This window comes from Nomascus leucogenys, chromosome 2 (genome assembly GCF_006542625.1).
Source record: "Nomascus leucogenys isolate Asia chromosome 2, Asia_NLE_v1, whole genome shotgun sequence".
Classification (NCBI taxonomy): Eukaryota; Metazoa; Chordata; class Mammalia; order Primates; family Hylobatidae; genus Nomascus; species Nomascus leucogenys.
The window spans coordinates 111,247,174-111,263,564 of NC_044382.1; the positions used below are offsets into that span (position 1 = coordinate 111,247,174).

Consider the following 16,391-nt stretch of genomic DNA (forward strand, 5'->3'; position numbering starts at 1 on the left):
GGGATAAAGGTCTAATAACCACCACAGTTTCCAAGCAGTGATTAGTGTAAGTGAGGTTTTGAGATCTGTGACAACTGTGTTGTGATATAAAACATGTCTGTCATTTTAGTTGGTGACAAATAGGTCCTAATCGCTTTACCTTCAGCCATTCTCTCTCTAACCACAATGTTTTCTAAAGTATAAATCTCAGTAGGAATCCTTAAAAATTCTCTAGTGGATCCTTATTGACCACAGGATAATAACCAGATTCATAATCCTGCCATACAAGATATTTCAGTCTGTCCTCTGTTTGTCTTATAAACCTCATTTCTTCCAGTATAAACTACATCAGATAACTTGCCAATACCTGAATACATCATGCTGTTCATGCCTCTTTCTTATACTTTTCTTCTCTTATCTGCACTCAGATTCATGCCCTCACCCTTTTAAAGATGTTCTTTTGGGAGGTTTTTTTTTTTTTTTTTTCCTGTAAGTTATATAGTTATTTGCATCTCTCATTTGTTAAACTAAAATAATTTGAGGAGAGCGATCACATTGTATACATCCTAGTATTCCCTCATAATACTCAATATAATAGTTTTCTATAGAGAATGAAACTTCACTTTACCAATTTTGCCATATAATGATTACTTACAACCTTTCCCAATGAACTGAAAATTTGGGCATGTAAAATAGAAAGATATGTCTACTAGCCTGGATTCTGAACTATTTTTTAGTTATTTTTTCATTGGATTTGTTGTCTGCTGGTTACACACACACATACATATATATATTTATACATTTATTTAACATTTGTGAAAGGTTTATACAGTGGGTCCAGATTATGCCCATGCTGAAGCTCGAAAATCTCCAGCACTTGATGGCAAGGTGGAACGAGACAGTGAAGGAAAAGAAGTACGATACCCTGTTATTCTCAATGCACGAGAGAAATTAATTGCTTGGAAAGTCTGCCTTGCCTTTAAGGTAAGATGTTATACAAGCCTATAGATCCTTATCAAGGTAAATTCTGATTTTCTTTTTTGACTAAGACATTATTGGTGCTTATAATTGGAGAAGTAAACCGAGAAAGTAATTAATACATCTGAATGGTTCATGTACTTTTCAAGGGATTCTTGTGGTGCCAATATATTCTTTTGTATTGTATAAAAGAAAACCTGGTCAGTTTATTCAGAAATTAAAATTAAAATTCAGAAATGACTCAGGCTAATCAGTGTTTTAGGGTTATTGTCTAGCGTACTTTTTGAAACTGGCTTTAAGTGTTACTTTCATAGAATTGGTAAGATGTTTTTGTTGAATGAAAACAGTTCTCAGTGGTCTATGTTCATGAAAACAATATAAAAACATTTCTTTTTTTTTTTTTTTTTGAGACGGAGTCTCGCTGTCACCCAGGCTGGAGTGCAGTGGCATGATCTCGGCTCACTGCAACCTCCGCCTCCTGGGTTCAAGCGATTCTCCTGCCTCAGCCTCCAGAGTAGCTGGGATTACAGGCACCCACCACCATGCCTGGCTAATTTTTGTATTTTTAGTAGAGAGGGGGTTTCGCCACGTTGGCCAGGCTCATCTCAAACTCCTGACCTCGTGATCCGCCCACCTCGGCTTCCCAAAGTGCTGGAATTACAGGTGTGAGCCACTGCACCCGTCCAAAAACATTTATTGAAAAAAACTTTTTTACTTCTGACATTTGACTAATTCTCTCAATCTATATTGTTTTTTCCTAACTACTGTATAGTAAAGATTTAAATGGAAGTACTACAACCTTCCTTTAATGAAGGATAAAAATTTTACCTTTTTGAAATCTTAAAGACTAATATATGTTACTGGTTATTAAATAATAAAGAATTACTTTGTGCCTTAATAATTTGCAGTGTCTTTCGTGGAAGGAATGTTAGCCTGTAAATAAGTTTTAATTGCTTTATAGAAATCCTTTTATTATGCCAGGATTCTGAAAGCTGTGACAAAAACATCACATTATACTAATACCTGATGATTGAACATAAAATGTAGATCAGAAAGTTCTTAGAGCCTGAGCGGCAAATTCATGTCTTTTGGCCATTTTCTTTTCCCAGATAAAGTAAATTTATTATAGGTGTTCACAAATATGTGGTATTGGGGGTTTAAAAGATCACAGGATTTCGACCGGGCATGGTGGCTCACACCCATAATCCCAGCACTTTGGGGGTGCTGAGGTAGGTGGACCACTTGAGGCCAGGAACTGCAGACCAGCCTAGCTAACATAGCAAAACCCTGTCTCTACTAAAAATACAAAAATTAGCCTGGTGTGGTGGCACATGCCTGTAATCCCAGCTACTCCAGTGGCTGAGGCACAAGAATTCCTTGAACCTAGGAAGTGGAGGTTGCAGTGAGCCAAGATTGTGCCACTGCACTCCAGCCGGGGTGACAGAGTGACACTACCTCTCAAAACCAGACAAAACAGATCACAAGATTTCCTCTGGAATATGTCCTCAAAACTATTCTCCACATCCATCTTCCTTCTTTTTTTTTTTTTTTTTTGAGTAACATGATGTAATTTCTGCTAGTGCCAAGTTTTTTTTTATCAGATCCTTTAAAAATTTTGCTTTTGTTTTTAAATTAAATGTTAATTGAAGAACTTTGTGATCAAATATATTATTTTTGGGCCTCTGTAGCCCCTTATGCATTATTGTTCTACATCTACTTTATGATGAAAGACTTAAATAATCATATAACCTCTATAATGTATTTTCAGAGTACTCATTACGAATAAGTAATTTCTTTCATTTCTTATTATGAAGTAAACCACTATATAGTAATATACTTTTAAGCATTTATAAAATTTGATATGTTCTGATAGGACTAGAAAACTATGCATCTTAATAATTTAAATAAAACCTTGAAGTTTATAACTTATTTTAAATAGCAAACAGTTTGTGGCTTTGATTTGTTACGGGCCAATGGACAGTCCTATGTCTGTGATGTCAATGGCTTCAGTTTTGTGAAAAATTCCATGAAGTATTATGATGACTGTGCAAAAATACTTGGGTAAGAATTTTTAAAATTTTCTTTTTACCTTCATATAGTAGTTATTCAGAAACTAAATAACTGTTAACATTAAATGGTCAGGTTTTTTAAGCATTCTAGAGTAAAGATCAGTGTTCATAAAATGACACCCCCAGAGACTATGCCAGATCCTGAATTATACTTTGGCTTATCAAAGACAGATTAATTTATGATCAGTATAGATGAAAACCTTTAACTTCATATGTTTACAAATACTATAACATGTTGATTATTAGTCAAAAGTTTATTTGTTAGAATACCTTATTCCTCAAATTTTTGCCATGTAGTTATAGTGGAAAAGGTTTTCTTCTACTTAATGGACAAAATTAACGTTCATGAAATAAACAGAGTAAAATAGAAATATTTAGTATTCATGACTCTTTTGCATGACAATTCATTCTACAAGCATATGTTACTTGATGATATTTTCATAAGATTATCAAGTGAATGTAAAAAAAATTATTGTAGGTAGAAATGCCATTTTTATATTCTTCAACCTGTTTTCTTTATACCTTGATTCAGAAGACTAGCAAGGCAATAACTATTTTTAAGACATTTCCAGGTATATATGACAAATCCATAGGAAACTTACATTAAAAAATGTTCGATAATTGGGGCTACCTTTTATACTGGTTAAGTATCCCTTATCCAAAATACTTGGGACCAGAAGTGTTTTGGATTTCAGATTTTCAGATTAAGAACATTTAACCCATAGTATGTTTCAAAGATTTACAAACTTACCCTTAAAATGATGTTAGGGAGAGTTTACTAAATTTTAGCATAAATAAATGCTAAATTTAAGCATTTATTAAGCCAAAAAGTAAACATTTTTCCATTTTTAACCCTATTAGTAAAGTATAGTAGTGATTTGTTAAGATGAGCACAAGATTTAGAGTAGCATTATAGGTGTTCAATAAACTGATAAGAATTTATCAGTAGCCACACAGAAGAGACAATCTTGAATTTCAGAATGTATGTAATTAGATATTATGTAATTGTAGTGATTTCTTTGAATCCAATGTTGATTGATATTTTAAAACTAAAGTAAATAATCTCAAATTTGTGAAATCCCATTGATGTGTCTAATACATCAATTTAGAACTGCTGATTTTTATTTTTTCTTGATCAGAATTGAGTCTGAGGGTTATTTTTTATGTGATGTAATCACTAGATAGTTTAACTCTTATGATTCTCATTCTCATTAAGTACTGAATTTTGTCTTAAAATGTACTAATTTTAAATCTTTTCTTTTTTGTCTTGAAGAAATATTGTAATGCGAGAACTTGCTCCACAATTTCATATTCCATGGTCAATACCCTTAGAAGCTGAAGATATCCCAATTGTACCAACTACATCTGGAACTATGTAAGTCTGAATTATTTTCATTTAGAAACTGAGTTTTCTTTGTCATCTATGCTATTAGGATAAAAATTAAATTTCTGAATGATGATTAGACACTTTAGTGTGTATGATTACATGATTCAGCTTGAAGATAGAGGAGTAGATTATACGTGTTTATAAGGGTCCACTAATTGTTACAAATAAACTACTGAAACATGCCTGGATAATTATAGAATTCTTTAATCAAGCAATAAAAATAAAAAAGGTACCAATAGAAATGTTACTTAAAGGTTCATACTGGTCTTACAACTTTTGCTCTCTCAAGTCATATCTTGCATAATTATACCAGTATTGCCAAAATGTTTCATAACATTCTCTTACCGAAAATTATTCCTTTAAATTCATGTCAGTTGACTGAATGCTTTTTTTTCACAACTTAGATATTTATATTAACATGTTAAATATCCTGAGACGTACTGATGATGGGGGGAACTAATTTTGTTTTTAATCAGCATTTTTCAAACTGATTTAACACGCAAGTGTTAAATAAAATTTTTTTCAGGTAACTCAATTGATATCCTGCAATGTTATGTTCTGCAGTTCACACTTTAGCACACACTAGATTATACCTCTGAATTCTAGCATGCTTCTAAGATGATTTTACCTTCCAGTAATTTGAGTTGTAAATACTTGTTCTCCTTACATGGGCAAAACTTAGCAAATATATAAATATAGCAACCATCATGTAAAGTTTTATTTTGATTTAATGAAGTCTCAGTCTGTAATGACCTAATGCTATGGATCAGATATTTAAGAAAGCTCAGAAATTGTAGTCCATCTACTTTTATCCCAGAGTTAATGTAGCCATTTCTAGAGAAGAAAAGGTTGTATTCTATTATATATAGCTTAATATCACCTCCCTCCCCCAATTTCTTAAGTTCTTTAGGAATTTTATTTCATAAAGTTAAAACTAGATTGTTATAAGTATTATTCTTCATGGGAAAGATCTTGAAATGGTAAAAGATGGCCTTAAATAAATGACTAAATGTTCATATTAATCTGAATTATACAACACAAATCTTTTTTAGAGAATTAAGAACATATATATTTTTTCATTTTAGGATGGAACTTAGATGTGTCATAGCTGTTATACGTCATGGGGATCGAACACCAAAACAAAAAATGAAAATGGAAGTGAGACATCAAAAGTATGTTTTAAGATGAATAATTTAACATGCATGATATAATTTTAAGATTTCTGATAAGTGATCAACTCTTTTGATTAATACATCATATAGAAAAACTTTTATCTAGCATCTCTTGGCCATTTATATTTAAACTAGTGGATGCGTACAAAATCCATTTAAAATTTGTTCATCAGCATCTAAAATTATTGTGGCAATATTCATAAATATCAGTCTGCCCTGGCTTTCGTTTATTGTCATAAAGGTGTTCTATTTAATCTTTGCTTATCACTCTCTTGTATTGCATTCTGAGAGTGAGTAATCCCTCAGCCTTTTAGAAGAAAATAAGTAGAATGAAAGTTTCTGTTATTTCTATCCAGTGTTTGATTTGGAGATTATAAAATTTGAAAACCCTGAGCCATTAAGTATGTGTTGACACAAGTAATTTTCAATGTGTATGCAATGACTTCAGAAAATATATAATATTATGAACTACAATTGTATGTTTGGTTTCCATGAAAAAACTTTGAAAAGTAGTATGGTGATTATTAGTTTCGTATCATTTAGGAAAGTACTAAGTTTTGTCAATCAAAGTTGAGCAGCAACATGTATAGTGAAAGAGGAAACACAGTACTTGAAATCCTTAGATCCCAAGTTCTAGTCCCATAGCTTATCATTTATTATTTGTTAGTTTAAACATATATTGGTAATGTTAATTATTGCAAGTGACTAACAGTGTTCTGTCTTTTTTATAAGATTTTTTGATCTTTTTGAAAAGTGTGATGGATATAAATCAGGGAAATTAAAACTCAAAAAACCAAAACAGTTACAGGCAAGTGTATTTGCTTTCTTGTTTAGTTTTAAATTTTTTAATGGTGAAATTACATAAAAATTCAATTTTTTGTTAATTTATTTCATAGGAAGTGCTAGATATTGCACGACAGCTTCTTATGGAGCTGGGGCAAAATAATGATTCTGAAATTGAAGAAAACAAGCCAAAGCTTGAACAACTTAAGACTGTATTAGAGATGTGAGTATCTTTTTGAAACCCTTAATTGCGGTACTACATATAGCTCTTCTTTTTTATGTATGTGATTTTCCATTTTAATTTCTTTCACAGTCTGATCTTTTTACTCTTTGTTACTATAGTTGAGACATGAAGGAAAATCTAATGTGAAAAAATAGATTGTTATATTGAAGGTTTTAGCTTTAGTTTTAATTTTGGTGAGAAGATTAAACAAGGACATCAAATTTGTGTCTTCTGTGAAGTACTGCTTACAATGAAGGCCACATTGCTAACTTGACCATAGATTCATTGCAGTTTAAAGATAAAAAATTTGAATTTTGCCTTAATCAAGTAAAATGGATACCCACCAATATTCCTGTTATAGCTTTACATTTTTAACCTCTTATAATCTTATTTCCTTTATTTCTTAAAACACATACATCTGTGTTTTTACATATTTCTGTACTTTATCCCTTCAGAGTTGTCTTTTTTTTTTTTTTTGAGACAGGGTCTTATTCTGTCACCCAGGCTGGAGTCAGTGAGTCAGTGGTGTGATCTCAGCTCACTGCAACCTCCCTCTCCCAGGTTCAAGCAATTCTCGTGCCTCAGCCTCCCAAGTATCTGGGACCACAGGTGCATACCACCATGCCTGGCTAATTTTTGTATTTTTAGTGGAGTCGATTTCACCATGTTGGCCAGGCTGGTCTCGAACTCTTGACCTCAAGTGATCCGCTCACCTCGCCCTCCCAAAGTGCTGGGATTACAGGCTTGAGCCATGGCACCACGCCTGTAATTTTTAGGAAAACATTTTTGTTTTTAATGTGGTTAGAATGATTATATATGGTACAATTTTTTTTGACAGAATATTTTGAAGAATTAAACAGGCGGTTACAAATAAAAGGGAGCATGAATATGTGAGAATTAGTTTTTCCCTACATGTTCTATTCTGTTTATCATTTTATTTTTCAGGTATGGTCATTTTTCTGGAATAAATCGTAAGGTTCAGTTGACCTATCTCCCTCATGGTTGTCCTAAAACATCTAGTGAAGAGGAGGGTATGTCATTCTTAATGCTTATACAGTAGTTTTATTTATATGTAGTAACTTGTTATTCACTGTTGATTACCTTTGGACCGTCTTTTGCTTAGTAGTTCAGGGAATGGCATGGTGAGGAAAAATAAAGTGGAATTATCTTAGCTGTGCTTCCTCTTCTTTTAATAAAGTACACAATTTTAAAATTACCTATTCTTTAAATAAAGGATAGGTTTTATTATTCTGAAAACTGCGTAGGACTTCCTTTTAACTGTGGGATTGTTTCAGAAAACTTATTTATTTATAACTAAGTGTTATTTAATGGGCTCCTTACATCACCTTTTGATAGTAGAGGACAGAGTATATAAGAAGAAAGGCCAAGAAGTACAAAAAGACTTTGAAAAAATATACAGTTAACCTGTTTCTAAAATAAATGGGTATTTTCTTCCACCCAGTAAACCAGAGTAAGTCTTTAAACAAGTTTGGTCTCCTAAGAGCAGTCAGTATCCACATTCATAAATGTGGATTTACCTTACAAAAGAAAAGGGTAGAGATTGGGGAAATCATTTCATAGAGAAATGCAGATGACCAATAAAATAATAATGATAGTAATAATAATCTGTCTTGCCTATCATATTGGCAAAGTGTTTTCTTCATTTCTGCTTTAAACTGGTAATAAAGTGTGCTGATGAGAATTCATTGAGACAGGATTTCAGTCTATAGTAGAAGTATAAATTGACACAGTTTTTTGAAAAGTAACTTGGCAATATATCAAAAACTTCAAAAAATGTACTTATGCTTTGACCTGAATTCTGCTTATCAGAATCTAACCCAAAGAAGTAATCAGATGTTCAGGGAAAGATTGATCTATAGGGATATTCATAGTGGTATTACTTGTAGTAGCAAAAATTAAAGTAATGATTATCTTAAATGCAGACACAAATTTATAATAATCTTTATATATTTAACATTTGATATATTGCTCTTATCACATTTTGTGGTTAATAGTAATACAGGTTAATTTTCTCTATCTTAGTATTTATCATCAAAAACATTCTATAAGCAAATAATTTAAAAAGTTAGGTAACTAACTTTCTTTCCATAAATTAATATTGGTCTACATGACAAAGCTCACAGAACCGCTAACTAGCTACAGGGGAAGGGGTGATTTCCTCTCACCTTTAAAGAATCATTATTAAGTTCTTTTGGTGCTTAGAATGCTTATTTTTGAATTACTTTTTTATTCAGAACCCAACACAGATCTTAATACCATGAAAAGGAGTAGGTCAAAATTAAGTACAGAAACTCATTAACTTATGGTATTTTCTTTGTCCAAGAAAATACTCTGATGTGTAACATGCAGAGATTCCACAATTTCAAATTTAAAAAGCTGCTCTTGATTACCTTTTGTTTGCATAAAATTTATTAGATTGCATAAAACTTAAATTAGAATAAATGTTAGGCTCTGTCATCTTACATCTTCCTAAAAATGATGCAAATCACCAATTTCCAATCTTAAAAACATATGTATCTAGCCAGGCGCAGTGGCTCACGCCTTAATCCCAGCACTTTAGGAGGCCGAGGTGGGTGGATCACCTGAGGTCCAGAGTTCGAGACCAGCCTGGCCAACCTGGTGGAACCCTGTCTCTACTAAAAATACAAAAATTAGCCAGGTGCCTGTAGAGCCAAGATCGTGCCACTGCACTCCAGCCTGGGCGACCAAGAGAGACTCTGTCTCAAAAAAAAAAAAAAAATATATATATATATATATATATATATCTTCTTCACTTCAACTAATGTATTTTCTTTTATGGGACAGCACTGCAAAGGGTACTTGATAGCAAGGCAGATAAAACCTGGATTCTGGCATCGAAGAGCTGTTAATCCAGCAGACATAACACAAGTAAATTAAGTACAATGAAAAAATTACTATGAGAGCAGGCAAGGGAGGAACATTTATATCCCTGAAGAAAATTGGGAGCCATTTTTCTAAAGTATGAGAGAGATTTTCAAATTTCAGTAAGATTTAAGCAGGTATAGCAAGGGAGTATTCCTTACAGAAGCAACTGCTTACAAACAGCATTAAGGAACATACATGGCAACAGCATTTAAGGAAGAAAATATCTTACATATGGGCCATATTTCACTGCAGAAGAGGGCACAGAGAAAAAATTAATCTTAAGTCTGTTTAAAGAAATAAACTTAACATTTGTTTTATTCATTCATATGTGTCATAGACAGCCGAAGAGAAGAACCATCTTTACTTTTGGTTTTAAAATGGGGAGGTGAATTAACTCCTGCAGGCAGAGTCCAGGCTGAAGAACTTGGAAGAGCCTTCAGGTGTATGTATCCTGGAGGTCAAGGTAAATCTTAGAGTTTTCTTTAATTTGACTAATTTCATAAATTATATTTTGAAATCCTCATTTGTGATGTTATTAAATATTTATAGAAATACAATGAAATGAAAATATAGCTGAAGTGATTTGAGGATTTATTTTCAGGAGATTATGCAGGATTTCCTGGTTGTGGTTTACTTAGATTACATAGCACCTACAGACATGACCTCAAAATATATGCCTCTGATGAAGGACGAGTCCAGATGACTGCAGCTGCTTTTGCAAAGGTATAAATAATTTTTTTTTAGAATTACTAGAGTTTTTAATCTAATATTGTATCTTAAAACATTTTTGGCTGGGTGCAGTGGCTTACACCTGTAATCCTAGCACTTTGGGAGGCTGAGGTGGTCAGATCACTACAGCCCAGGAGTTTGAGACCAGCCTGGGCAACATGACGAAACTCTGTCTCTACAAAAAAATTATAAAAAAAAAAAATTAGCCAGGTGTAGTGGTTCACACCTGTAGTCCCAGAAGCTCAGGAGGCTGAGATGGGAGGATCACCTGAGCCCAGGAGGTCAAGGCTGCAATGAGCCAAAATCACACCACTGAACTCTACCTCAGGCAACAGTGTGAGACCCTTGTCTCAAAAAAAAAAAAAAAACAAAATTTTTTTAACCAAGGAATATTTAAAAATTCTGTATTTGGAACTTTCAAGTAAAACTCTAAAATGACAGTAATGAACTGTAGTATTAATAAAGTTTATTTATGGTAAACTTATACCTTATGAAAATCAGTATGTAACAAAATGTTATTTTACATATTTTTTAAATTCATGTTTTCTTTATTTAATATGCTTAGGGGCTTTTAGCTTTGGAAGGAGAGCTTACACCCATTCTTGTTCAAATGGTGAAAAGTGCAAATATGAACGGTCTTTTGGATAGTGATAGTGACTCTCTGAGCAGTTGTCAGCAACGTGTGAAGGCAAGGCTTCATGAAATACTTCAGAAAGACAGAGATTTTACTGCTGAAGATTATGAAAAGGTGGGTCTTAGCAAACTCTTTTATATTGTGAAATATTACACACACACAGAAAAGTGATAAGTGCATAAAACATAAATGTAGAGCTTATTGTATTATAAAGCAAATACACATGTTATCATCCTCCAGGAAAAGAAATAGAACATTGGAACAACTTTGGCTTCTGTATGCCCCTTCTCAATCGCAACCCATTCCTTACCTCCTCAAAAAAACTACTGTCCTGACTTTTTATATTCTTTTCATATCCAGAATACTTACTTGAATAATAAGTATAGTCTCTAACCAGTGTAGTCTAATTTTTGGCTTTTTTCTAACTTTAAATCTATTGATTTTAATTGACAAATTAAAATTATGTATGTTTATAACATAACATGTTTTAAAATATATATGCATTGTGAAATGGCTAACTCGAGCTAATTAACATATGTATTACTTCACATCCTTATTTTTTTGCGATGAGAACATTTAAAATCTACTCTCAGCAATTTTCAAGGATAAAATATATTGCTATTACTATAATCACCATGTTGTACAATAGAGCTCCTGAACTTATTCCTTCTATCTAACTGAAATTGTGTATCCCTTGACCAACATGTTCCCAGCCCCTTCCTTTTCCAGCCTCTGGTAGCCATCATTTTACTCTGCTTCTCTGAGTTTAACTTTTTTAGATTCTACATATAAGTGAGATTATACATATTTGTCATTCTGTGCCTGGCTTGTTTCACTTAACATAATGTCTTCTAGGTTCATCCATGTTGTTGCTAATGATAGGATTTCCTTCTTTTTTAAGGCTAGATGATGATACCTCATTTTGTATATATACTACACTTTCTTTATTCATTCATCTGTTATTGGACAGGTTGATTCCAGATCTTATCTGTTGTGAACAGTACTACAATAAAAATGGGAATGCAAATATCTCCTTGACATACGATTTCATTTCCTTTAGCTGTATACCTAGTATTGGGATTGTTGGATCATATGGTAATTCTGTCTTCAGTTTTTTGAGCAATGTTCATACTGTTTTCTATAATGGCTCTACAGTATTAATTTACTTTGGCTATTTTTTAAGTTTCATATAATAGAACATGTTTTATTTTATATTTGGCTTCTTTTTGTGAAATTCAACCATATTAAGTAATGGTCATTGTTAGTTAATAATCACTGCTCTGTTTGTTGTATTCCATTTCAGGTTTGGCAGAACTTTTCTGTAAAAGGCCAGATAGTAAATATTTTATTTAAAAAAATTAGACTTTGCAGTCCAAATATGGTCTCTGTTGCATATTGTTTTTGTTTTTTTTTTAACTGCGTTTTAAGCATGTAAAAACCATTCTTAGCTCATGGCCTGTGCGACAGGCCACATTTGACCTGCAGGCTGTAGTTTGTTGACCCATGTACTATTTTATGAACATATTACAATTTATATATGCTTTCTATATGTTAGAGTTTTGGACTGTTAGGATTAAAGTTGCCATGAATATCCTGGTATGCCACCTGTGCAATGAGCATACGTTTCTCTTGGGTATATTGTAGGAGTGGAATTACTGTGACCATGGTATACTTACTTACAATGTTAGCAGGTAATGTCAAACTGTTTTCTTTTTTTTTTTTTTTTGTCTTTTCATTTTTTTTTTAAATTACACTTTAAGTTCTAGAGTACATGTGCATGACGTGCTGGTTTGTTATGTATGTATACATGTGCCATGTTGGTGTGCTGCACCCATTAACTCATCATTTACATTAGGTATATCTCCTAATGCTTTCCCTCCCCCCTCCCCCCACCCCACAACAGGCCCCGGTGTATGATGTTCTCCTTCCTGTGTCTAAGTGTTCTCATTGTTCAGTTCCCACCTATGAGTGAGAACATGCAGTATTTGGTTTTTGTCCTTGCGATAGTTTGCTAAGAATGATGGTTTCCAGCTTCATCCATGTCCCTACAAAGGACATGAACTCATCATTTTTTATGGCTGCATAGTATTCCATGGTGTATATGTGCCCCATTTTCTTAATCCAGTCTATCATTGATCGACATTTGGATTGGTTCCAAGTCTTTGCTATTGTGAATAGTGTGGCAATAAACATACGTGTGCATGTGTCTTTATAGCAGCATGATTTATAATCCTTTGGGTATATACCCAGTAATGGGATGGCTGGGTCAAATGGTATTTCCAGTTCTAGGTCCTTGAGGAATCGCCACACTGTCTTCCACAATGGTTGAACTAGTTTACATTCCCACCAACAGTGTAAAAGTGTTCCTATTTCTCCACATCCTCTCCAGCACCTGTTGTTTCCTGACTTTTTAATGATGGCCATTCTAACTGGTGTGAGATGGTATCTCGTGGTTTTGATTTGCATTTCTCTGATGGCCAGTGATTATGAGCATTTTTTTCATGTGTTTTTTGGCTGCATAAATGTCTTCTTTTGAGAAGTGTCTATTCATATCCTTTGCCCACTTTCTGATGGGGTTGTTTGTTTTTTTCTTGTAAATTTGTTTGAGTTCTTTGTAGATTCTGGATATTAGCCCTTTGTCAGATGAGTAGATTGCAAAAATTTTCTCCCATTCTGTAGGTTGCCTGTTCACTCTGATGGTAGTTTCTTTTGCTGTGCAGAAGCTCTTTAGTTTAATTACATCTCATTTGTCAATTTTGGCTTTTGTTGCCACTGCTTTTGGTGTTTTCTAACACTATTGAGCTAATTTACACTCCCACCAGAGGTCCATGATAGTTGTCATTGCTCCACATATTCTCCATTCTTGGAATTCTCAGATGATTCCGTTTTGGCCATTCTGGTGGATATACCTAGAATTTACTTTATTGTGGCTTCAATGTCTATTGACCATTTAGATATCCTCTTGAATGAGGACAAGTCTCCTGTCCTTTTTCTGTGAATTGTCTATGTTTTTCTTCTTGGAAGGTAGAAGTTCTTTATATATTCTGGATATGAGTTCTTTGTTATTTGTAGATAACATATAGATAACACCACCTACTCTGAGCCTTAATGATGTCATGATGTCTTTTCTTTTTTTTTGTTTGTTTGTTTGTTTTTTAGAGACAAGGTCTTGCTCTGTCACCCAGGCTGGAGTGCAGTGGTGTGATCATAGCTCACTGTGGCCTGAAACTCCTGGGCTCAAGTGATTCTCCTGCTTCAGCCTCCTGAGTAGCTGAGGCTACAGGTGCACACCACCATGCTCAGCTAACTTTTTAAATTTTTCTAGAGACTGGGTCTCACTGTGTTGCCCAGGCTAGTCTCAAACTCTTGGCCTCAAGTGATCCTCCTGCCTTGACATCCCAAGGCTTTGGAATTACAGGCATGAGCCACCACGCCCAGCCAATAATATCTTTTGAGAAGCAGAAGTTATAGTTTTTCATGATTTCCAAGTTCATTTTTTTCCCCCATAGGTCAAAGCATTTTAATATATTGTTTAAGATATCTTTTTCTGAGAAGAGGCCATAAGATATATCTATCTTCTATAAACTTACTGTTTTGCTCTTCACATTTATCTGCAATCCAGATAAAATTGACTTTTGTGTGTGCTATGAGCTAAGAATGTCAAGGTTGATATTTCCCCTGCAACTACATGTACATCTGGGTGTCCCAGCAGAACATACTGAAAAGACTATTCTTTCCCATTACTCAGAAGTACCATCTTTATTATATATGTGTGATCTGTTTCTGGACCCTATGTTCCGTTTGTTGATCCCTATGTGAATAATACCTCCCAACACCCAAATGGATGCTTCTTCAAGCGTTTTTTGGCTTTTTTTTTTTTTTTTTTTTTGCATTTTTCATATAAATTTTAAAACAAGCTGGTCAGAAATACTGTTGGGATTTTTTTATTTTGGTTGTATTATATTTGTAGTTTGTGCAAATTTATATTTTTTTCTCTAGTCTTTCAATCTGTGAATGTAGTGTAGCTCATTTAGATATTCTTTAATATCTTTAAATAATGTTTTATAATTTACTTCACAGAGTTCTTGTGCATCTTTGTTAGATTTAGGCTGAGGTGATTGATATTATGCAATTATAAATGGCCCCTCTTTAAAAGTTTTATTCTCTGTTGTTGCTATATAGAAATATAATTATTTTTAAAATATTGAGATTATAGGCATCAACCTTGTTGAACTCATTAGTTCTAATAATTTATCTAGATTTGTTTCATTCTTTAACAGCACATCCATAGGTTTTTTTCTTTTCCAATCTTTGTTTTTTTAAAAATTCTTTTTCTTGCTTTCCATAGCTAGGACCCTCAGAATAATATTAAATAAAAGTAACATTTCTAGTAACACTTGTACATTAAATATAAAGTTTTCTGTAGATATTTTATATAGCTGCCCTTCTTCAAAATAAGGAAATTTCATTGTTTCTATTTGGCTGAGTTTCTATTATAAAAACTTACTGAATTTTATATATTTTCTTTCATCTATTATACCTTACAGTTTTTTGAATGTGAAACTAACCTTGGTTCTAGAATATCCTCAACTTTTCCATGTATGATCTTTTTCTTTCATATCACTGATTTTAGTTTGCTGAAATTTTTGGTTAGGAATTTTGAATCTATGTTCATCAGTCAGATTGACCTTTACTTTTTTATTTTTGTTGTGTCTTTTATTTCAATGTCAGGATTATGCTAGTCTTGTAAAATTAGTTAGGGAATGCTTCCTATTTGAGGGGAATAGTATATGTACAAATATTTCATTAAATTTTTGGTAAACTTTACTAGTAAATAGTATGGTAAATCCTGTGGGTGTTTTCTTTGTGGGAAAGTTTCTAATTATGGATTTCAGAAAAGATTAGTACTTCTCAGTTATGTTTATGTCAGTATTATTAAATTACATTTTTTAGAAGTTTGTTCATAATTTCGTCTTTAATTTCTTTGTAATTTGTGTAGGATCTATAGAGATATCCCTTTTTCTTTCTTAACATTATACTTTTTTCCTTTTTTTCTTGATCAGTTTCACCATGGTTGATTAGTTTATTAGTCATTTCAAAGAACCATTGTTAAGATTTGTTAGGTCTCTGAATTATATGCTTATTTTCCATTTGATTAATTCTCATTACTTAATATTTTATTTATTCTACCTCTCTAGTTTTATTTTGCTATTTTCTGATTCTCAAAATTAATAACCCCAGGTGAATACTTACTAAGTTATTAATGTTCTGTCTTTTACAAAATATGCACCCTAGGCCATAAATTTTCCTTTATGCACTCTTTTGACTGGAGTCATTTATTATATTCATAAATATAAATGTTTCCAGTGGAGAAACAGCCTTAAATTCTAGGCTCACTTTCTGGATCACTGACCTTTGAGTTTTGCAACCATAATTCTTTACCACCTTGTTATTTCACAGATTCCTGAAAGCATACATATAGATATTCTTTGCCCAGAATTTTTACTTCCCTTCAGTGGATATATTGGTC

The 16,391-nt window shown here is 32.9% G+C and overlaps 1 protein-coding gene across 14 annotated transcripts in view; it reads left to right on the forward strand.

Annotated features, from left to right (window-relative positions):
* The window catches only part of PPIP5K2 (diphosphoinositol pentakisphosphate kinase 2), a 99,367-nt gene that overhangs the window by 26,252 nt on the left and 56,724 nt on the right, over positions 1-16,391 (forward strand). For 11 of the 14 annotated variants that reach the window (XM_030817355.1, XM_030817367.1, XM_030817386.1 and 8 more), the window contains exons 8-17: positions 802-963; positions 2,897-3,018; positions 4,300-4,401; positions 5,499-5,585; positions 6,318-6,393; positions 6,482-6,591; positions 7,537-7,622; positions 9,836-9,961; positions 10,100-10,221; positions 10,793-10,975. In XM_030817355.1, coding sequence (XP_030673215.1) covers positions 802-963; positions 2,897-3,018; positions 4,300-4,401; positions 5,499-5,585; positions 6,318-6,393; positions 6,482-6,591; positions 7,537-7,622; positions 9,836-9,961; positions 10,100-10,221; positions 10,793-10,975 — 1,176 coding nt within the window. The remainder of the gene's footprint in view (positions 1-801; positions 964-2,896; positions 3,019-4,299; positions 4,402-5,498; positions 5,586-6,317; positions 6,394-6,481; positions 6,592-7,536; positions 7,623-9,835; positions 9,962-10,099; positions 10,222-10,792; positions 10,976-16,391) is intronic. The other 3 variants (XM_030817375.1, XM_030817407.1, XM_030817416.1) reach the window with 1 other exon arrangement.